Here is a 21,798-nt window from a genome sequence, read left to right as displayed (position 1 = left end):
AAGATTCGGCAAGAGTTTCTGAAATTGTTTTCGGTACAGGTGAATATCTAGTCCGGTCTGTGTATTTAGAGTAATACAGTTTAATAAAATACTTGGGTTTAAAACTACCTTAATTTTCCCAATTGAAAAGCCTTTTTTTCTAGTTGGTTATTAGCAAATGTTACTACATACGTACTTTGCAATAAATCAGTTGCTGTCTCAATATACTAGAAAAACCAAAGCATTTATTTCCTTTGAAGGTTCGTGTTCTTAGGCAGAAAATAGTCCTGTTTTTTCCAAGACTCCAGGAGGACAGCGTCTCCTTACCTCTAAACCTAATCTGTTTTATCTGCTGGTGAGACACTATGTATATTTATATACCGAGCAACTGGAGTACATCAGTTTCCATTCTTATCGAACACAAATATTTACCACAGGCCTGATCCAAGGTCTACTGAGATCCTTGGTACTCTTAAAAATGTAACTTAACTAGAGCAAACTCCTAATTTTTTTTCCAATTTAATTTTAGTTAGCTTATAGGGTATTCTCTTAGCAACAAAGTATTTTTTTAAATATAAAGGAGCATACTGCTTTTTTCCTTTACTCACCAACTCAGCTGTACAGATTCCCTAATATGCTTTCTCAGCTGTAGTTCCTGTCAGTGAAGAAACTGTGAAATGTTTTGACATGAATTGTCAGCGAGGAATTGAAACACAGAAGTCAATGAGCGATTAACATTATTAAACTTTAATGGACACATTCCATATAAAAATATCACACGTGGTATGGCACAGCAATTGACAGATTTCTCTTTATCTCTGTGGGTATCTCCAAGACAAGAAGAGAGTCGGTGCAGGGAGCTAGATAAAGGAGTTCAGGTGAGAGGAACTACTTCTGTGCTAAAAAACATGGGGAATTTGGAGTGTCATGAGCTTTTGAGAGCCTTGCCCTTTGCAATTGCAGGCTCAAGGTTAGGAGTGTTGATTTTGCCTCTTTCTCTCTAATTCCATGCGTTACTTTAAGTGGCATCAACTGACATCCCCATTTTCCCAGTCCCTTTCCCATCCCTGCCAACAACTGTTTGGCCAGGGATAGGGATTAAAGTGATAACCTGGGTTAAAACTGCTCTCTTCATTGAGGGTAGGCACCCAGCCCCTGATTTAGCAGTCTTATTTCCCCACATCGTCACAAGAAAAGGTGTACGTGTGTTAAGAGAGCGCGAAAACGCAACCACAGCCAGGGATTTTCACAGGACATCATCTGTCAGGTGTTTCAGATAATGTTCTGCGGCGCTAATCAAAAGATGGTACAAACAAGAACAACGTGGCCAAAGCAAAACAACAAAATGATTAGCCTGGGATAAAAATTGTATGGAAAACCTACAATTTTTATAATCTCATAAATATCAACGTATAAATATTGGACTGTGTTTCCGTTAATGACATTTAACGAGGCTGTGCCTTGCCATTGAGTCTTAGTGGGATAACTTCAGCCACCTGTTGAATTTGTCACGTGAATGATTGCGTTCAAAGTCCAGTAACGTGCAGCTTGGCAGGCAGGACCGGGCCGTTCTCTCTGAGCAGCTCACGTTAACCACCTCAGGCAATAGCAGCAATGTGGGTCTCCTTGTGGCAGGAGGTGAGCGAGTCCCTGTTACACCTCCAGTAGAATTTAGGAGTGCAGCAAAGCACCATTGACATGACCAACCCCAAACCAAGCATGAGACAAATTACCCATTTTATCAGCCCGGAGTATATAAAGGGGAGGATGAGGATGGTGAGAATCACCACAAGGAGCAGGAGCAGCACCAGTCTCTGGACAGCCAGTCTGTTGTCTGCTGGAACGTTCTCCTCCCTGTATAAAGCGTCTTGGCTGCTCAGAGTCCAGCTATGGCTGTCCAGCCCTATGGCAGAGATGTGCACCTCGAGATTCGAATCGGGGTTTTCCAAGTGCTCCATGATGTCTTCTTTATTTTGAAGTGTGCGGATGAGTCCTCCTGAGACAAAAGTGGCTTTTCTGCAGAGGGGGCAGGTGATGATCCAGGTGTTCTCTTCTTTCCTGAGGATAAGCTTGAGGCAGACAGCACAGAAGGAATGCTGGCAGTCCAGGAGCTTTGGGACTCTGTAGATGTTGTACTTGTTGAAGCAGACCAGGCAGTCCATATCGAGAGATGTTGTGCTTGAACCCTGGTGGTTCATTTCCAAACCGCATCCTTCGGGAGAGTTTTTGTTTGTTAGCATAACGAGAGGCTCTGAGTTTGGACAGTCTCCCTCCGAAATGGCTGGTTTAAAGGCATCAGGAGTGTCTCGCTCTGTGCCTGAAGGTCGCTCCGTGTCTTTAATACATTCTTCAGTGAATTCCAGCGTCTTTACGTCCGCGGCGTCTTCTGTGAGGGCTCCTGCCCCGCTCGTTTCTGCAGCACCTTCCGCAGCGGGTGCAGGACAGTCCTTCTCAGCCTGCAGAACCTCAGGAGCCGTCGATCCCTGGCCATTGTTTGCCTTGTCAGTGGATTTCTCCATGGAGATAAACCTCCGTGCAGTTTGCCTTCCCTTCGCTGAAGGATTTGCTGAGTTTCTGGCTCCTTTTATGTGCTGCTTTATTCCCGCTGTACGCAATGATTGATTAGTGACAGTTGGCTTTAAGCGTGTTGTGCTCTTACAATACGATGTTTTTATGAGACGGGGACCTGAGTTAATGATTAACTTCGTGGCCAGGACATTTTACAACAGCTGATAATATCACTGAGCAATTCCCGTCCGGAAGCTGACCCCATGGCATTGGCAGACTGCAGCTTTGTTCACTGCCAGAGCCAGACACTTCCATTATTACTAAATTAGCACTTTATTTCTTGAAAGGGATTTCATTGGTCTCTGAACACTGCCTTGCTGGAGAGTGACAGACTCCGAGGAATTATCTAATATTAAAACTGGTGCACTGAATGCAGGGCTTTGATTAGAAAGAGTGTAAGTACCACCAATTTAGAGTGCTCTGGGTCGGAAATCTGTTCTTGCTTTAGCAATATTCACTACCCTGGAGCTGTTACCCTCCAGCACAAAGTGAAGGATGAGATAGAGATCATTAATGTTGAATGTTGAACGTCTGATTATTATCAACTCTTTTATCCTAGGAGCATCCCTGTTGGTTTCAGTCATCAGCGGGCTTCAGGTGCGAACTGGAGCATGACGGAGGGTCACGCAGGGTCTCAGAGGGTCCACGGGAGAGATCTGGAAATTAAAAGCAAGGTTAGTGTCTTGGTGCAATGGTTTGAGGAACCCAGAACAATCTAGTGTCGTTTAGACAATTATTCTCTCACCCAAGGACCTGTCCCCACCTGGGAGGGGGAATCGGGGAAAACAAGGAAACCTGAGGGTTGAAATAGAAAGAGATTTAAAAGAATAAGACTAGGTAATCAATGTTAATAATGCTAAAGAACCAGTTTTGATCCCAATACTGATATAAAACACACCAGGACTATCCCCAGCCCATTCCCCAGCAGAAGCTGTGCCCTCCCAGCAGGAACAGCCCGTCTGGGACCCTGTGGGTGCTGCGGCTTCGGGAGGAAGGGAAGGGCTCAGGGCAAGGAGTTTTCAGGATCGCCAACATAGGGTCTCAGAGGGTCCACGGGAGAGATCTGGAAATTAAAAGCAAGGTTAGTGTCTTGGTGCAATGGTTTGAGGAACCCAGAACAATCTAGTGTCGTTTAGACAATTATTCTCTCACCCAAGGACCCGTCCCCACCTGGGAGGGGGAATCGGGGAAAACAAGGAAACCTGAGGGTTGAAATAGAAAGAGATTTAAAAGAATAAGACTAGGTAATCAATGTTAATAATGCTAAAGAACCAGTTTTGATCCCAATACTGATATAAAACACACCAGGACTATCCCCAGCCCATTCCAGCCCAGGAAGCTGTGCCCTCCCAGCAGGAACAGCCCGTGTGGGACCCTGCAAGCGCTGCAGCTTTGGGAGGAAGGGAAGGGCTCAGGGCAAGGAGTTCCCTGCCCCATCAGCATCAGGCGAGAGAGAGAACTCCTCAGCAAACTTTCTAATTTATATTAAATAGGCTGTTCATGTTATGAAATAACCCTGTTGGCAGCTTGGGTCAAGTGCCTGGGTCTCACTCCTCCTCATCCCTGCACCTGGGGAGCTCAAAAACACCGAGACCTCGAGACCCCCGCACCAGAGCTGGCTGTAAAGTAAAGATTTTCATTAATTCAGGCACCAGAGTCTTCTAAAAGTGCAGTTTTCCCCAGGGTTAGAAGAGAAATCAGTTCTGTGTGGTTCAAACCAGGACACTTGGTGGGACCATCTTTTTCTTGGCATTTGGAGGACAACCTCATGCGCTCAGGAACACCTTGTTGGGTGCTTTTGTGAATTTTGTGAAAAGTAAACGCCTGAATGAATCCCTCGCTCTTTAATTTCTCTCTACCTTTTTATTTGAGGGATAAAATAGCTATGGCTTCTCAGTGGAGGGGGAGAAGGTAGAGCAGGAAGGGTCATCATCCCAGAAAGTTGGGCCAGCTCAGCATTACCGTCAGAAGACACGGAGTACCGAGTCGGTTGCCTCAAATGCACCGGAACGCTCCGGCTGTCTGCGCTGTCCTGTACCGCCCCTCCCTTCAACAGAAACCCGTGAAACAACCCCAATTCGGGACAGCAAGGAGTTCAGGAAGACTTTAATCTCCTGAACTCGGTGGTGGGGAGGACGGGGTGAGAAGAGCTTCTTGTTCTTCTTTGCTGAGAAAGAGGAGGAGGTTTGTTGGAAGCAAAGTTTGTGGAAGCGTCTTGACGTTCCTGCTGAGGTGGCGTCCGGCGGTGTCTGAGGGACTTTTGGGTCACCCCACGTTTCAGGAGCCTGAAGGTCTTCCCGTGGGATGCACGGTTGAATTGCAAGAATGTCTGGAAACGGGTTTTATGTTTAAAAATCAGATAATTTTCTCTTGCAGTTCACACACCTCAGTATTAGTAAGTTAACACTGTTGTAAAGAAAAGATGCAGGAAAAGAGGACAAACCTGCCATTTTTACGGTGCTTTAGAAATTCCAAATTTAGCCCGTGACTTCCCATGTCCAAAATATCTTAAGATTTACAGACTTTTAATCTCTGCAATGGAGCAAAACTGGCTTGTGGGTGTTGAGGGGCTGGAGCAAACACTGGGGGGGCGACAATGCTCCAAACTCAAATATTTTGGTTTAAAATCTGGTGAGATGAATGTCTGCCTACCTTGGCTTCTGGCAGCGGGTGGCAGTGACATTTGTGTGCCTTTCCACCGCGTTGCAGTCACAGAACCACAGAATCACATGGGGTTGGAAGGGACCTCCAGAGATCATCTAGTCCAGTCTCCTTCTGAAGCAGGTCCACCCAGAAGAGCAGGTCCCACAGGAACTTGTCCAGGGGGAGTTTTGAATGTCTCTAGAGAAGGAGATGAGTTAACTCTTGTCCTGTCCCTGGGCACCACTGGAAAAAGCCTGGCCCCATCCTCCTGACACCCACCCTGGAAGGATTTAGAGGTGTTGATCAGATCCCCCCTCAGCCTTCTCTTCTCCAGACTAAACAGACCCAAGTCCCTCAGCCTCTCCTCGTTAAGAGAGATGCTCCAGGCCCCTCAGCATCTTTGTAGCCTCTGCTGGACCCTCTCCAGCAGTTCCCTGTCCTTCTGGAACTGGGCAGCCCAGAACTGGTCCCAGTGCTCCAGCTGGGCCTCCCCAGGGCAGAGCAGAGGGGCAGGATGACCTCCCTCCACCTGCTGCTCACACTCTTCCTGATGCCCCCCAGGATGCCATTGGCCTTCTTGGCCACCAGGGCCCATTGTGGCTCACGGGCATCCTGTTGGCCACTAGGACCCCCAGATCCTTCTCCTCAGAGCTGCTCTCCAGCAGGTCTCCCCAACCTGTCCTGGTGCAGGAGGTGTTATTCCTCCCCAGGTGCAGCACCCTGCACTTGTTGAACTTCATCAGGTTCATCTCTGTTGAGTGTGGGTTCCCTGCCTGGCTTTTACCAGTCGTTTTGGGTTAAAAAAGGTACTTTGATGACATTTTCCACTGGGTGCCCAAGGACCTGCCCCCAGTTTTGACTCAGTTTTGTCCTTGGCATCACGAGCGCTGTTGGCTGGCCTCCACACGGGTTGTGCTCAACCGAATTGCCTGTTGCCCCTTGGTGCTGCTTAAGCTAATTACAGCTTCATTAATCATTTGCCCGTTTTCCTGCTTTTACTGTGTTTGCGCAAGAAAATGTGTTTCTGTGAAATGCTTCTTACGGACCCATTTATGGCAGGAAATGGATATAAAGGAGCAGAAGAGTGAAATCCTCGCTTGTTGTAGGGCTTTGAGCACGGTGTGTGAACCACCCACCACCCAACGCAGGTGACAGTCCCCGGGGGTCTGTCTGGGACATTGTCAGTCTGGACCAGAGGAACTTAAAGGAATGTGCTACCGGTTGTTGTTTTCTGACTGTGCCCCATTTCTCCAGCCCCACTCTGTGTTTCAAAGTCTCCCTCGGTGCCTGGGGCTTTAGGAGAGGAAGGTTTAGGGTGTCCCACCCGCGACATGTCGTTAATACAGAGAACAAGTTAGGAAGGCAAAAGCCCAGCTGGAACTCAACCTGGCCATTAATGTAACGGACAACAAAAAAAGATTTTATAAATACATTGACAAAAGGAGAGTTGGGGAGAATCTCCATCCCTTACTGGATGTCGGGGGGAACTTTGCAACTATGGATGAGGAGAAGGCTGAGATACTTAATCATAGAATCATAGAGTGGTTAGAGGTGGAAGGGACCTTAAAGATCATCTACTTCCAACCCCCCTGTCCTGGGCAGGGACACTTCCCACCAGAGCAGGTTGCTCCAAGCCCCATCCAACCTGGCCTCGAACCCCTCCAGGGATGGGGCAGCCACAGCTTCTCTGGGCAACCTGGGCCAGGCTCTCACCACCCTCACAGTGAAGAATGAATTTCTGGTATCTAATCTAAATCTCCCCTCTTCCAGTTTAAAACCGTTACCCCTTGTCCTGTCACTGCACTTCCTGACAAAGAGTCCCTCCCCAGCTCTCCTGGAGCCCCTTCAGATATTGAAAGTCCACTATAAGGTCTTCCCGGAGCCTTCTCTTCTCCAGGCTGAACAATCCCAGCTCCCTCAGCCTGTCCTCACAGCAGAGGGGCTCCATCTCTCTGAGCATCTTCGTGGCCCTGCGCTGGACCTGTTCCAGCCGGTCCATGTCCTTTCTGTGTTGAGGACTCCAGAGCTGGACACAGTGCTCCAGGTGGAGTCTCACCAGAGCAGAGCAGAGGGAAGAAAAAAGATTCAGATTAGATCTCAGGAAGAAATTTTTTACTCTGAGGGTGGTGAGACACTGGAACAGGTTGCCCAGGGGAGTTGTGGCTGCCCCATCCCTGGAGGGGTTCAAGGCCAGGCTGGATGGGGCCTTGAGCAACCTGGTCTGGTGGGAGGTGTCCCTACCCAGGGCAGGGGTTTGGAACTCGATGATCTTTGAGGTCCCTTCCAACCCAAACCATTCTATGATTCTATGATTTATGATTCTATCCCAAGGGTCTTTCCCTGATCCCACCATTCCCATTGCGGCGGCTCCAGCCCCGCTCCGCTGCTGCCACCTGGCGGGATGTGCGGGAGGACACACCATAGAGAGGCGCGGGGGTAGAGCGGCGCCGCCGAGGGCCGCTCTGGTGCCTCTCTCGATGGTGGCGCGGTCACGTGAGAGGCGCCGCCGGGCGCCCGGCGGGGGATGTCCCGCAAACAGGCGGCCAAGGCCCGGCCGCCCGCCGGCGCCAAGAAGGGGCGGCGGAACCGGCAGCCCACCGCAGGACCCACTCCCGGCACCGGCTTGGGTCTCGCCGGGCAGCTCCGGGCTCTCGGTCTCAAGCTGCGGGAGGTACCGGGCGATGGGTGAGCGCCGCGCCGGGTGTCCTCAGCAACCACCGGGGACGGTGATAACGCTGGGGCCTCCTATCCCCAGGGGCTGAGGGCACCCCCGGGTGTGGGGGAGCCGGTGTAACTGGAGGCTGAGGGCTTTCCCCTCGGGGTTGAGCGGGGCCAGCGCTTTGCAGGGATAAGGGCTTCCCCCCTGTACCCCATCAAGGGGCTCTGTGGTTGTGCGGGGCCTGTGTCCCCTGGAGCTGAGGGCTCTGCTAGGCCCAGGCCTGATCCCCAGGGGGACCGAGGGCTTCACCGGGCTGCTGGAACCACCCAGCAGGTCCATAAGTATTGGAATTATTATTAAATATTAATAGAAATTAATAAATAACAGATTCCAGCTGGAGTACTGTGCAGGTCCATAAGTATTGGAATTATTATTAAGTATTAATAGAAATTAATATTAATAAATAACAGACTCCACCTGGAGTACTGTCTACAGCTCTGGAGTCCTCAACATAGGAAAGACATGGACCTGTTGGAATGGGTCCAGCAAAGGGCCACAGAGATGATGAGAGGGTTGGAGCACCTCTGCTGTGAGGACAGGCTGAGAGAGCTGGGGTTGCTCAGCCTGGAGAAGAGAAGGCTCCAGGGAGACCTTATAGTGGACTTTCAATATCTGAAGGGGCTACAGGAGAGCTGGGGAGGAACTCTTTGTCAGGAAGTGTAGTGACAGGACAAGTGGTAACGGTTTGAAATTGGAAGAGGGGAGATTTAGATTAGATACCAGAAAGAAATTCGTTGCTGTGAGGGTGGTGAGAGCCTGGCCCAGGCTGCCATGAAATTATTATTAAGCATTAGGGTGGTGAGAGCCTGGCCCAGGTTGCCATGAAATTATTATTAAGCACTGAAAGAAGAATTAGACATGTTTCTTGAGAAATTGTTTGGTAGATCATTGGGTTGTCCTTTGCTGCATGATGTCATCTCCCTCAGTGTCAGTTTAAGAAGTCTGGCCCAGGGCTGCTGCCGCCCTTGACTTACTCTGTTGGAGCTGCTGACATGTTCACCCACAACCTCATGTTCCTACCAGTATTTCTCATTTTAGCAGCCGTTCAAAGCACAGGGAATAGGTGCTGCTTCACATTCATAGAATCATAGACTTGTTAGAGTTGGAAGGGACCTTAAAGATCATCAAGTTCCACCCCCCTGCCCTGGGCAGGGACACCTCCCACCACACCAGGTTGCTCCAAGCCCCCTCCAGCCTGCCCTTGAACCCCTCCAGGGATGGGGCAGCCACAGCTTCTCTGGGCAACCTGGGCCAGGCTCTCACCACCCTCACAGTGAAGAATTTCTTTCTGGTATCTAATCTAAATCTCCTCTTTTCCAATTTAAAACCATTAAATTAATATCCTTATTGAACTTACTAGTCTTTTCCTTTCCCGTTAACACCGTATTCTTTCTGCAGCTACACCAGTGACTGGTTTCATGGTGTATCTGTTGGCTGCCTTTCAGACACACTAACTTGCATTTTTTCTTTCGGTAGCAATTGTTTGTTCCGGGCGCTGGGGGACCAGCTGGAGGGGCACTCGCGGAACCACCTCAGACATCGCCAGGAAACAGTGGATTACATGATAAAACAGCGAGAGGATTTTGAGCCTTTTGTGGAGGATGATGTGCCCTTTGAGAAACACGGTATGGCCTCTGTAGTGCACTAATGGAAGGGTTTTTGTGTAATGTGATTTACATTTCATTTGAGCGCCTTCGTACTAAGCGGTTCCTCATCCCAGAACTGTTAGAGTTCCTCCACCTGGAATACTGTGTCCAGCTTTGGAGTCCTCAACACAGAAAGGACATGGACCAGCTGGAACAGGTGCAGTGGAGGGCCACGAAGATGATCAGAGGGATGGAGCACCTCTCCTATGAAGACAGGCTGAGGGAGCTGGGGTTGTTCAGCCTGGAGAAGAGGAGGCTCCGGGGAGACCTTATAGCGGCCTTTCAATACCTGAAGGGTGCCTATAGAAGAGCTGGGGAGGGACTCTTTGCCAGGAAGGGTAATGATAGGACAAGGGGAAACGGTTTTAAATTGGAAGAAAAAAGATTCAGGGATGGGGCCTTGAGCAAGCTGCACTGTTGGGACGTGTCCCTGCCCATGGCAGGGGGGGTGGAACTCGATGATCTTTGAGGTCCCTTCCAACCCAAACCATTCTATGATTCTCTGATTCTCTCTGGTTTTTAGAAACTGTGGGTACACATTTCTCTCTGTTATGTTTCTGTAGAAAGATGAGCTATAAAACTTGTATTACGTTTGTCTTGGATATTGTTTAAATTTAGGGGAAACTTAGGAGAGGCAAAAAAAAGCAAGAAGCAAAAAAAATGGTGTTTTCAAAAGGAACTTGCAAAAGTTACCTAGCTCTCCTTGGAAACTGGTGGGTGTTGAGTGGGTTTCTTTTTCTGCTTGACCTTGGATATTTTGTGGTAAACCAGGGGAAGATCCAAAGCAGAGAGCAATGCAGCCTTTGTTCTGCTGCCAAGTACCACGCAGGTGATGCATGAAAGTGGTTTGGTTATTTAGTACATGGCTCTCTTCCGTCCGAGCTAACGCGGAGCTGAGGGCCGTGCATAATCGAAGGGTGTACTGCGTTTTTTGGAGGTTTCTGTGGTCATTAAAGACACATTAACTTCTGCTGCTGCCAAATTCTTGCCTCAACAGTCACTATTTCACAGCTGGGATTTCCTTTCCAGAATTTTTTGAGCTTGTGCTGGAAATTTTGTTACTTGCTATCCCTCCGGTGCTTTTGGAAGTGTCAGAAACTAAGTTTCCAACTCTTCTGAATGTGTTTTTTTTTCCTGTAGTTACCAACTTGGCAAAGCCTGGTACCTTTGCTGGCAATGATGCTATTGTGGCCTTTGCGAGGAACAATCAGTTGAATGTGGTGATTCATCAGCTTAATGCTCTGCTGTGGCAGGTGAGAAACAAAAACTCTGTATTTTGGCCTAACTTTTAGCTGATGAATACAAGTGGTGTTGAAACTTGCTGATCTATTAAAAGAGAGCAGATGGTAGCTGTAGTGAGCTGGAGACGGTGTAGAGCTGTGCTTGCTTTGTCAGCCTGGAAGGAAAACACTCCAGATTTCATCCAGGAGGGGAGAGAATGAAAGAAAACAAGGAATGCATGAAAGATAAATACACAGAGACAAAGCAGCATGCTTTAGTTTGGTTTGAAGCTACTAGCTTCATAGATGCATTCCTCTCTCCTGAAGATCAGACCACATATGAGGTGGCTTTTCCCATAGGAATTTCAGCCAGGCTTGAGGAAACCTGTACGATAAGGTTCAGGAATATGGAGGTGAAGGTCCAGCAGGGCAGTCCCTGCAGTGTGCTGGAATGAAGATCCATCAGTTCTGCCTGGGATTTGGAATGAGGAGGTTTCTGACGGTTGGAGAGGTTCTGGACTGGGCAGAAGAAGAGGGAAGGAGTTTTAAAACCTTATGGTGATGTTAAATGAGCTTTTGGAAAGGACTGAGTATTGTTTACCCTGACAGTGGGGCACTGGAACAAATTATCCATCGGGTCCCTTCTGCTCTATTTTTTGTTGTTATTCTGTGGAATGAGTTCAGGCTCGATATCTGCCTCTTCATTGAGCAAGTGAGAACCTGTATTCAAGTCAGAATTGTTTCTAGCCCCAATTTACAGACAGAACCAATGAAGTATATAGATTAAACAAGGCAATAAAGATAAAAGACCAGATGAAAGCTGTCAGTGGTGTCTTAAATACATTTGAAAGGGTGTCAGGTGGATTCCTGAACACAAACAAGTTTGAGCTCGTATTTATATGGCAGCCATGGGCTTTAAGACAGCTAAGCTGCATATTTAAACAAAAAGTATAGCTGACAATGACACAAATGAGTGGGAATACTCAACTGCTTGACCTGCGAGGGCGTACAGAGGGAATGACCCTGCAGGAGAGTTCATGGGGGCTCTGTGTGTGTTGTGTTACTGTTTTGAACCGGATGCTCACCTCCGTGTCCTTACCTCTTATCGATATTTTGTGTATCCTCTCAAAAACCTCAAACTCTTTTTCCGTATTCATTGACCTTCCCAGGGCTGTAAATACAGAGTTTGTGATGAGGTTCTGTTTTGCCTGGGTGTAGTCTTGTTAGTGAGGGATTGTCTTAGGCCCTTGGGAATGGCGTAAGTAAAGAGATCTGTTAATAGCTGTAACGTAAGGAGTCCCTGACAAACACAGAGGATACATCAGGGCATCAAATAATGTAGGGGATCACAGCACGGTGACAGTGTTAGGAATTTTCTAGACTTGACTAACCCGGGACACTCTTAATTTTCTATACATCTACATAGTTTCCCCCCCCCTCTACTTTGGAACCCCAGCTCCAAATCTAAAATTTCAGATTAGATTCCAGAGAGAGCATTTCCTGAGAGGCAGATCAGCAAGATGTTTAAAGCAGATGGTGTGAATATCTCCTTTGGTCTCAACTCTAAAGCAGATGGTGAGTTATGCATTAATTTTAACAGAATCATTTCTATACGCTGCAGTTAAGCTGGAAAAATGTGAGCAGCAGTGTTCAGGACCTCCAGCTGTTTCTCGAGCTCTGGCCTAATCAAAAGCTCTTTGGAGGTGGCTGGCTCTCCAGCGACTTTTTAGGGCTTTAAACATCCTTTACCATTTTTGATAGTGACTGTAAATATAGAGCTTCAAGTTAGCTCAGATGTGCAAGTTATTTTATTGGCATTTTGGATACCTGCTTACCTTTTTTTCAGCAATCTTGCCTTTTTTTTTTTTTAATCTGCAGCTATCTTTTACTTACAGTTCCAGTGTATTGAGGAAAGCGCAGCCAAAAAGAGGCTTCACTACTGAAAGCTAAATTGGCCAATTTTCAGAATAATCTTTCAAGAGCTTTGGGATTTGTTAAATGCCTATTTAGGCTCTGGCAGAGGAGAAATGTTGAAAATAAATCTTAACCGAGTTCCAACATGTTGAATAACTTAATAGGATAACAGGCAGGAGTTAAGTATAACCAAGTGTTGGGTTGGAACTTAAAGGTGAACAAGTGTAAAGTAGAGGAATGGAGAATATCTGTGATGAAATCCGAAGTCATTAGCGCAACACAGACTGCAGACGTGGTTGAAAGGTGACTTGGTGTGTATTCTGTAAATTGGGCTAAGACGTCAAAGGATTGGGAAATTCTGGAGCCCTGAAGCAAGCATTTCTTGTCGTTTGCTTGCTGACGTCTTCTCCGGGCAAGCTGTCAGATCTTTGAACCCTGAGGTGACGGGTAAGCAAAGGAGATCTGCAAATGCAGTGTAATTTTCTGCGTTCCTTGCAAGAGCTGGAATGCTGTGTAGCCTTCAGCTAATAGTTGGAGACACTGATGATCAGGGTAGGAATTACTCTTGCATCAGTACAGATAAGGCTCAGAGCAGGAAGTTTCTATGGAAAGTGCTGGATTTGGTGCTGACAAAGCAAAAGAACGTTCGGTTGTTAACGGTGCTCTTGAACGGAGTTAATACATTTTCATCGTTTGGCTTTATTTCTATTAGTCTTTCTTTTAAAAACAAAACATATCCACTTCGAATGCCAACTGATAAACAGCATCTTGTCCCCGCTGCAGAACAAAATTTACTCTGGTGACTGTTTCCACTGTGGTCATAACTTGAACGGACTCTTTTTTTCCTTATGTTTGAGAGGAAAAGGCGTTGTACCCTGAATGGGAGCTGTGACTCTTTTTTTCCTCCTTTTTTTTTTTTGAGAGGAAAAAGCATTGTACCCTGAATGGGAGCTGGCGAATGCCAACTGATAAACAGCATCTTGTCCCCGCTGCAGAACAAAATTTACTCTGGTGACTGTTTCCACTGTGGTCATAACTTGAACGGACTCTTTTTTTCCTTATGTTTGAGAGGAAAAGGCGTTGTACCCTGAATGGGAGCTGTCACAAATTGGGTCTCAGAAGACGATCAGAAAACTAATAGCTCTTTTGGAAAGTTTAGAAAATAGTTTTGAGCTTTGCACTGAAATATTTTCATACCATGTTTTGTTTATTACGATGTAACTGACGGAGGTTGTGTATCCGGTTTTCAAACCTGAGGCAGAAGCTCTGCTTTTACTTAAGCACATCTGGATTATTATTAGATCAGCTCTTCATGTTCAAAGATGCTTCAATAGCTACATACTGTGCTTTCCATCACAGTGTTTATCGTTACTTCAAAAAAAATAATACTTTGAAAAATAACAATGCTGAATTTGATTCCAAATCCTCATTTGTGATTTATGTGTTTGACTTAGATTCGGGGCACAGACAAAAACAACGTGAGGGAACTTCACATCGCGTATCGTTACGGAGAGCACTACGACAGCGTGAGGAGAATCAATGATGATTCTGAAGCTCCAGCCTATCTTCAGATGGAGGTTGGTTACAACAGAATGACCCGAGTCAGCTTCGGGTGATAAATAAAACAGATGAATGTTACCAGTTGATTTCCTTGCTCATTTCCATTGAGACTGAGAAAAGAGTTTGGTCCTTGTGTTGTGCTGGGGAGAGAAGAGCCCCTGAGGTCATTGTAACTAGTGCTGCCTGCTCCCTGGAGACAGGCTGGGTGTTCCAGGTGTTTGAGTTACTGGGCTGAAAATCAATCCCAAATCGGACGCTGGGATGTGGGCTGTAAATGTCTTGAAGCAACCCTGCCTAAATTACATACTCTCACACCTTGGATGGAAAAACAAAGGGAAGGGAGGAAAGAGTTGGAAATGCAACAGCTGGATACAAAAATCATTTTCATGTCTCACTTTTTCGTGTTAAGGAGTAAGATGTGATTTTCTTGAAGTTCTCTGCACACAACTGTATAATGCGTGGCATTGTAAAAAAATATAATACCTCACTTCAAAAGCCAGTGATTATTTATTGGTGTGTATGATCTTGCAGTGAGAGTTTGCTCAGTAGTGTATCAGTCGTGGGAGATGGCGTCAAAGATGATGGAAGTGACTCAATTTCCAAGATGCTTTGACACAGGATATTTGTGAGACAAGCATGCCATGAGAATTAAATTTATTATCATGACAGATGCTTTTTTTTTTAACTGCATATGATGAAGTTGCTGCATGTGCCTGTGTGATGTGCTGGGCTTTGCTTTTCTTGCAGATGCTTTGCAAAAATGATTTGAATAAGGAGGAGGAAGTGAAGCTGCAGAAGGGTGACTCTGAAGATGAGATTGAAGATGAAATGGAAGATGCTGTACGAAAAGTGTGTAATGCAACTGGATGCTCAGTAAGTATTGAGTAGCCTTTTTATGCTTAATGTTCAGACCTTGATACATTAAAGTAGCCTTGGAAAAAAATTCTGAAGAGAACTGTTCTTGGACAGTTTCAGTACCACAGTCACAGATCAGGATAGTTTTCATCCTAGAGTCAGCCCTTAAATGTAGATGAAATACATACTCTGTGTGTATAATTCTGGAAGGTTTGTCTTCTCAGGAAATTTACTCTGAAACAAATTCTGTAAAATTTGAAATCCTTTGAGGGTGTGTGTAGTTGAACATCCCAAATGACTGGATACTCTGTGCATCTTAGCTGCTGTCACTGGATGGCCTGGGTGGCTCTTGCAGGTTGCTGCTTGTGCTGTGCAGATGCATAGAACAGAAAGAGACAAGAGTGAAACAGCACATTCCCTTTTCCTCATATCTTCAGAATGTTAAGGTTTTCTCCCTCACTTTTATCAGAAATGGAACAGAGGCTAGATCTGGACAGGCTGGAGGGTTGGGCAGAGAGGAACCTGATGAAATTCAACAAGGGCAAGTGCAGGGTGCTGCACCTGGGGAGGAATAACCCCCTGCACCAGGACAGGTTGGGGTGGACCTGTTGGAGAGCAGCTCTGAGGAAAAAGACCTGGGAGTCCTGGGGGACATGAGGAAGAGTGTGAGCAGCAGCTGGAGGGAGATCATACTGCCCCTCTGCTCTGGGGAGGCCCCATGTGGAGCACTGGGACCAGTTCTGGGCTTCCCAGTTCCAGAAGGACAGGGAACTGCTGGAGAGGGTCCAGCAGAGGCTACAAAGATGCTGAGGTGCCCGGAGCACCTCTCTTATGAGGAGAGGCTGAAGGACTTGGGTCTGTTCGGTCTGGAGGAGAGCAGACTGAGGGGGGATCTGATCTACTCCTCTAAATCCTTCCAGGGAGGGCGGCAGGAGGATGGGGCTGGTCTTTTTCCAGTGGTGCCCAGGGACAGGACAAGAGGGAACAGGCACAAACTTGAATATAAGAAGTTCCATCTAAACAAGAGGAGGAACTTCTTTGCTGTGAGGGCGGCAGAGCCCTGGCAGAGGCTGCCCAGAGAGGAGGTGGAGTCTCCTTCTCTGGAGACATTCCAACCCTGCCTGGACACGTTCCTGTGGGACCTGCTCTGGGTGGACCTGCTTCAGGAGGGGGTTGGACTAGAGGATCTCCGGAGGTCCCTTCCAACCCCATATCATTCTGGGTGATTCTGTGTGTGTGTGAAAGGTGATAAAAGCAGACCACTCTCTCAGTGGTGCAGATGGTTGTTAAATGAACGTATGTCAGTGGATTGAACTCTCCTCAGTGTTATCTCTCTCCTCTGGTGGACAGGACATTGATTTAGTAAGCCGGATTCTGGAAGTGGAAGACTACAACATAGAATCTGCAATATTTGCTGTCTTTCAAGCGATTGAAGTGGAAAGAATCAGTAAGTAAGAGTTGGTTACCTAGTGCTTCAGGAGAATGCTGTCTGACGTTAGTGTTCACTCTAAACAACTGTTCAACAGGGACAGTAGCAGTTGAAGCTTGCTGTTGGCCGTGCTGCTGCTGCAGCCTTTCTGTGCTCAGGAAGGTTGTTAGTGAGGGCAGATTCAATCCAGCTTCCAAAAAACCCCACTGTTGCACATATCCTGGAAGAAGGAATTATTTGATGCTGAGGCAGCTTCTGGGTAGAGTGTGCCTGAGAGAAACCTCTGTTGTTGGTAGGTACCGAGGAGCAGTGCGATCCCCAGAGCAGAGATGAGAAATGGTGTAGCAGAACTCCGCAGGAAGAAAATGGAACTGGTTCAAGAATCTGTGGAAATCAGAGCTTGGATCAAGATGAGATAGACAACAACAAAGGACAAGCTAGATCCAATGAAGAGAATCGAGCTAGCAGAAGCACAAAGGTATGTGAAGGGTGGTTTGGCAGTGATTTACACATCCTTTAACGATTAGGGGAATGCTTAGGATTGCTTAATCAGCAACTGTCTTCTCTTTTGAATCAAGAAGAGTGTCCGCTTACCAGATTTTGTTGCTGCTACAGCTGTGACTTCTCTGATACAAACATTTATTAGTGACATGTGGCACTCGTCCCAAAATGACACAAAATAAAGTCCCGATAAGTTGTTTGGAATAAACATTCTCTGGCATCTGCTTTGATATCTGCTTGTCTCCTCTCCAGCGCATTATTTTTCTCCAACTGAGCAGAAAACGTGTGTTTTCAACTTCGTGTTTTCATCCTTCCCATTTCAGGTGTCTAAAAAGCAAAAGAAGGAACAGCAGCGGCTGGAGAAGAAGAAGCGGCAGGAAGAAAGGCACCGACAGAAGGTCTTGGCCAACAAGAGTGACAGTGCAGACAGCAGGGGGAGAGAGACGGACTCAAACAACCACATCACCTTGGTGAAGGCCACGGCAGCTCTAAACATATGACTGAACGTGTTCTGAGTGCTCTGGTGAGGAAAGCAAATAAAACTGATGAAGACCAAATTCCCCTTACGCGAATTTCCAAGCATCCATTTCTGCGGAGATCTCTAAGCACTCCCAAAAGTCCCGTTTCTTCATCTTTGGGGCAAACAATTATTCAGTAATTCTGCATCAGCCTGTGCGTGAGAAGAGTTGCTTGAACTTAACAAAAAGTAGAGACTTGTTTGTGTAAGTTTGGAGTTAGATGAAGGTGAGAACCTTTTCTTCACACGGCAGTGTCAGATCTGCTTTGAGATCTCTTGACATGCTGAGATTATTTTATTTTCTTATAGCAACTTTTAACTTGTCTGTGCTTGGAGGGGCTTTATTTTGCCTCACTGTCAGGGAAAGCTCAACAGTTCTCAACTCAGGAACACGGTTTTGTTTTTTTTTTTTTCTCTTTAAATTAAAGTAAGGCAACACAATCCCAGAATCCTTTCCAGAGCGAGGTGCATCAAACATGATGCTCCTCCTTTCTTTCCCATGCAGGAGCTCAGTGACCAGTTTTAATCTCACTGGAACTGTTTGTGTTGCACTGGGCTGTTTCAGAAGGGATTAATACATGAAGGGAGAACAGAATTCCTGCGTTCACACTTGCTTCTTGCTTAAGTGTGAGATCAGCTCGCTTGCTACCTGTTGAGACCTTTAAAGAAAAAGAAATGATAATGACTCATGAGACCCCAGAGCTGATTAATCTGATCTGGTGGGATCTAATGAAGTAGTAAAATGTGACATGAGCAGGCGTGAGACTTGTGTTGAGTGTTGTTACTTGGACATCTGGAATTTTATCTCCTTTGCCAAACTCTGAAGCTTTTGGGCTATTCCAGAGCTTTAGTCCAAGCCAGGAACTTGGTAGTTGTTTGTCTCCAAATGAAATTAATATAGTCAAGGGATCAAGAGTCCTGGGAACAAGCTTCCAAGTAGCAGTGATCACTAGGAACCCTGCCTACTTCACTCTTCATAAATAAAGCTTTTTCCAAGGTAGGATTTTTTCATCTTAAATTCCTCTTTGGTAGGGTCACTGAGTACCGTAGAACATACAGCTTGAATCCTGTGGTGCTTCCCACTGTAGGATGGTGAATTTGGACTGAAGTGTAAGGACTGTGGGACTTGGCCCTCGATTTATGGCTTGCAGTATTTCAGCTTCACTCAGGTTTTTGGACCTGAGTCCAAAACCACTAAGCTTGAAGAAAGCACATGTGCACTTAGACACACAATAGATAACGGGAGACACCTCATCAGCCACAGCAGACACAAAATAGATTTGTTTGAAAGTAAGGAATGTTGCTTTTGAAAAAATTCTGTGCGTTTTTTAAAGCTGAGCACAGAAGTATAAATGCCTCTTTTGACTGAACTGCCAAGATCTGAGCTAGTATTTCTTCATATGCTCTGCTACCGTTTATCAAGTGCATTGAAAGAATAAAAAGAAAGGAGTTCTGCTTTAAGTACTGGTGGTGCAGGAGAACAGGCTTCAGTGCTGCAGAAGAAGTTATTTTGGTTCCTGTAATGAGCTTGGTGGAAATAAAAAGTAATACAAAGCAGCTGTTATGCTTTGTGGTGGGACATAGTGTCCAGCAAGGGAAGCAGCACATTAAGTGCCAGCAGCAGACACGAGTAACCGCTGTAGAGGGAAGTCTTGAGTGGTACTTCCTAGGTAGGAAGAGCATGAATGAGCCTTGAATTCACAGTACTGTCCTTAAAGTGAAAAATGACTGGTAAAATTCATTTTATGCCAGCTTTAGCCTGTTGTCTGCAATGTTACGTCCTGGGACTCTTCTCCACCCTGTCACTTTTACATTAGTGGAAAGAATGGCAAATCAGAGCTTAATTGTGAGAAAGTGTTAGTCACTTCATGTGTGTGATGAGTTGAAGAGAGTGGGCACAGCAAAGTGGTTCAGGTAAACGTGTCACCTCTGGCTTGCCCAGCTGTGTTTGGATTCAAAAGCTTGGGTGGGTTCTGCAGGTTTGAAAAGATAGTGAGAATTTGCAGTTGTTTGATGTTAATGAGGTGCTCGTTTGTCTTCCTGAGCCAGAGCTGATACGAGGACTGTTGTTGCTTCAAGCCTGGGGAGCTGTGAAGGGAGTTGTCCTGTGTCCAGCTGAGCTTCTCCCGTAGGTGTGAAGGGCCCTGCAAAGCAGAACCTCATCCATGGCCAGGACAAAGGGGCAGCCCTGCAACACAGCAGCAGAGAGAGACTGACCTTCAGCTCACGGCTTCTGATTCCTATAACCAAGCATGGGGCTGGAAATGCTTGCATTTCCAACTGTAATACAATTAAAACAAACTGTTAAAGTGCTGGGCCCCTAAGTCTTGTTACACCCATCAAATTCTCTTCATTTTTGCCAGGATGGCTTTGTTACCTGCAAAAACATCTTGTATCCAAAGATGTTAAAACTTTAATTTTGTCTGTTGTAGGTTTTTCTTTTGGCTATTGACATTTCCACCTGCCCTTACTGTGTGTGTTTTTCCTAGGGAGTTCTTGCGCCACTTTCCTCAGGGAACTCGCTTCTATGCAGAGCATTTGCTTTGTAAACAGGCGGTGGATTTTCCTTTCAGCAGGCGAGAAGCAAGAGCAGAGAAACACCATGATTCATAGCTGATGTTTACTCTTTGGTGGAGCTAGCTGTGCTTCACAACATGCCGTCATAGGACAACAGGCGCCGCGCGTTCCCCTGGTATTTGAGGAGGATTTACTGTTTGTTACAAGCTGGAGGGTCAGCCTTTCCAAGGTGAGGACACAGCAGGACAACATAGAAAGCCACTTTTCCTGCATCCTGTCTACCACCATCATCATCCTCAGCCTTATTTTTTCCAAATCCTGCCCCTGCAGGTTCTGTCTGCTGTCCCTGAGCGTGGCTTGGCCTTACAGGAGGGATTTTCTGCTTGTGCTGCTCCGTTTTCTGGTCTACCCTGTTCCTTCTTGTTTATTTAACAACAGCTTCACCTCATCTGCGGTGCCTGAAGGACACAAATCACGTCGTCTGTGGTATCCACATCTGTGGTGCTCATGGATTCCTCTTCTCTTGGAGTTTGTTGAAACTACAGGAGAGTTTTCCTTTCCCCCTCCGGACTCTCAGCAGGGCACCTGCTTCTGCTACCAAACCAAACCTCTGGTTTTTTTGCAATTCTGAGTGCAATAAAGGTGGCAAAGATGTGCCAGCTGAGCTGGGCGAGTGGATTAATTTACCGATTAATTTACCGATTCTGCACAACCTGGGGATGCGATCGGGCTGTGGGGCGTACACTCATCTCCTGGCTTTCATGAGCTTCAGGAACTTTGCTAAAAGTGGGGGAAATGGGGTCATTCTTCATGTTTGTATCCAGTGTTGTATGAAAAGGAGATGGTTTATGCTGGTGTGGAGCTGTTTGGAGCCTGTTTGCAGGCACAAACCTTAGAGGGCAGCATCGGCCTCTTCAGCTCCGTTCTGGCTCTCTCATCTCATCCCTTGAGTGGCACCAGAAAATGAATAAAAGGAGAAATTTGGGGTTTATAAAGATATCCTGTTTACTGTAGGAGGTGCGGGGAAGGGAGAAGGTAGGGTTGTTGCTTGTGATTAAGTGCTTAACGGTGTCAGGCAGGAGCCACCAAGGCTGAAGGGCATCTCAAAAGAAAGTACCTTTAAAGCACCTTGATTTTAGGACCCCCCTCATCCTGCAGGTGTGCAGAACACATCTCCAGAGATGGCCATTAAAAGCAGAGGTGCCTCCATCGAGGCCCAGGTGTGAGGGGCAGCTGGGTCTGCCTCGTTAGGGCTAATTGCGGATCCTGTGCAGCTCTGGGGAGGGATGAGGTGGCTGCTGCTGAGGAGACAGGCCCAACCAGAACCTGCTGGAGAGATGAGGTGCAAGACAGAGCCACCCCAACCCCCTGAGACCACCACCACCATGCTCCCCCGTGGCTTTAGTGAGTATTAATTGTTTAAATAGTCATTAGGAGCAGGATGGGGCTGTGTGGTGGCCTAGCTCCCTGAGGGGAGCCGAGTTTGGGGCCTGGTTTGGGGTCGGGGCCCAGCAGCCGCTTGCTGTTTCTGTGGATTCTTTTTTTTATTTTTGCCAAAGCTCTTAAGTTTTACCTGTTGGCTGCTGAAATGCCACTACTGGTAAACTTATTTTAAGAAAAAGATAGAAAACTCTGTGCATGCATAAATGTTTACCTCAGAAAATCAGCCCTGATGCTTCGTGCTGTTTCCAAGCCTTCGTACTGTTTCCTGCCCCTTCCACCATCGATTC

The 21,798-nt window shown here is 46.7% G+C and overlaps 2 protein-coding genes across 7 annotated transcripts; one reads left to right on the top strand and one right to left on the bottom strand.

Moving 5' to 3' along the window:
* Positions 1–712: 712 nt before the first annotated feature.
* On the bottom strand, positions 713–2,596 carry RNF186 (ring finger protein 186). The gene has a single exon (XM_014952070.1). The coding sequence runs from the start codon at positions 2,496–2,498 to the stop codon at positions 1,578–1,580; it is 921 nt and encodes a 306-aa protein (XP_014807556.1). The 5' UTR covers positions 2,499–2,596; the 3' UTR covers positions 713–1,577.
* A 5,104-nt stretch (positions 2,597–7,700) lies between these two features.
* On the top strand, positions 7,701–20,732 carry OTUD3 (OTU deubiquitinase 3). 6 transcript variants are annotated; one of them, XR_001413179.1, is made up of 9 exons: positions 7,701–7,875; positions 9,386–9,534; positions 10,696–10,808; positions 14,144–14,266; positions 14,997–15,122; positions 16,455–16,551; positions 16,830–17,011; positions 17,358–17,778; positions 19,601–20,732. XR_001413179.1 is itself a non-coding variant. In XM_014952100.1 (9 exons), exons 1-8 carry the CDS (start codon positions 7,715–7,717, stop codon positions 17,532–17,534), a joined length of 1,128 nt encoding a protein of 375 aa, XP_014807586.1. In that variant the 5' UTR covers positions 7,701–7,714; the 3' UTR covers positions 17,535–17,557; positions 20,041–20,732. The 6 variants fall into 6 exon arrangements, 4 of the variants coding, with proteins under 4 accessions (XP_014807586.1, XP_014807585.1, XP_014807584.1 ...); XR_001413178.1 differs by having other exon boundaries at positions 17,358–20,297; positions 20,399–20,732; XM_014952100.1 differs by having other exon boundaries at positions 17,358–17,557; positions 20,041–20,732.
* The last annotated feature ends 1,066 nt before the right edge of the window (positions 20,733–21,798 follow it).

This window comes from Calidris pugnax, unplaced genomic scaffold (assembly GCF_001431845.1).
Source record: "Calidris pugnax isolate Ruff unplaced genomic scaffold, ASM143184v1 scaffold161, whole genome shotgun sequence".
In the NCBI taxonomy this organism is placed as follows: Eukaryota; Metazoa; Chordata; class Aves; order Charadriiformes; family Scolopacidae; genus Calidris; species Calidris pugnax.
Note: the sequence above shows the minus strand (reverse complement) of the source record. Positions and strands in the feature narration are given on the sequence as shown.

Excerpts from the sequence above, each read along its gene's own strand:
- RNF186 (XM_014952070.1), bottom strand. The coding sequence starts at position 2,498 with ATGGAGAAATCCACTGACAAGGCAAACAATGGCCAGGGATCGACGGCT.
- OTUD3 (XM_014952100.1), top strand. The coding sequence starts at position 7,715 with ATGTCCCGCAAACAGGCGGCCAAGGCCCGGCCGCCCGCCGGCGCCAAG. Across the intron at positions 9,535-10,695 it reads TGTGCCCTTTGAGAAACACG|TTACCAACTTGGCAAAGCCT; the intron begins GTATGGCCTCTG and ends TTTTTCCTGTAG. Across the intron at positions 16,552-16,829 it reads GATTGAAGTGGAAAGAATCA|GTACCGAGGAGCAGTGCGAT; the intron begins GTAAGTAAGAGT and ends TGTTGTTGGTAG.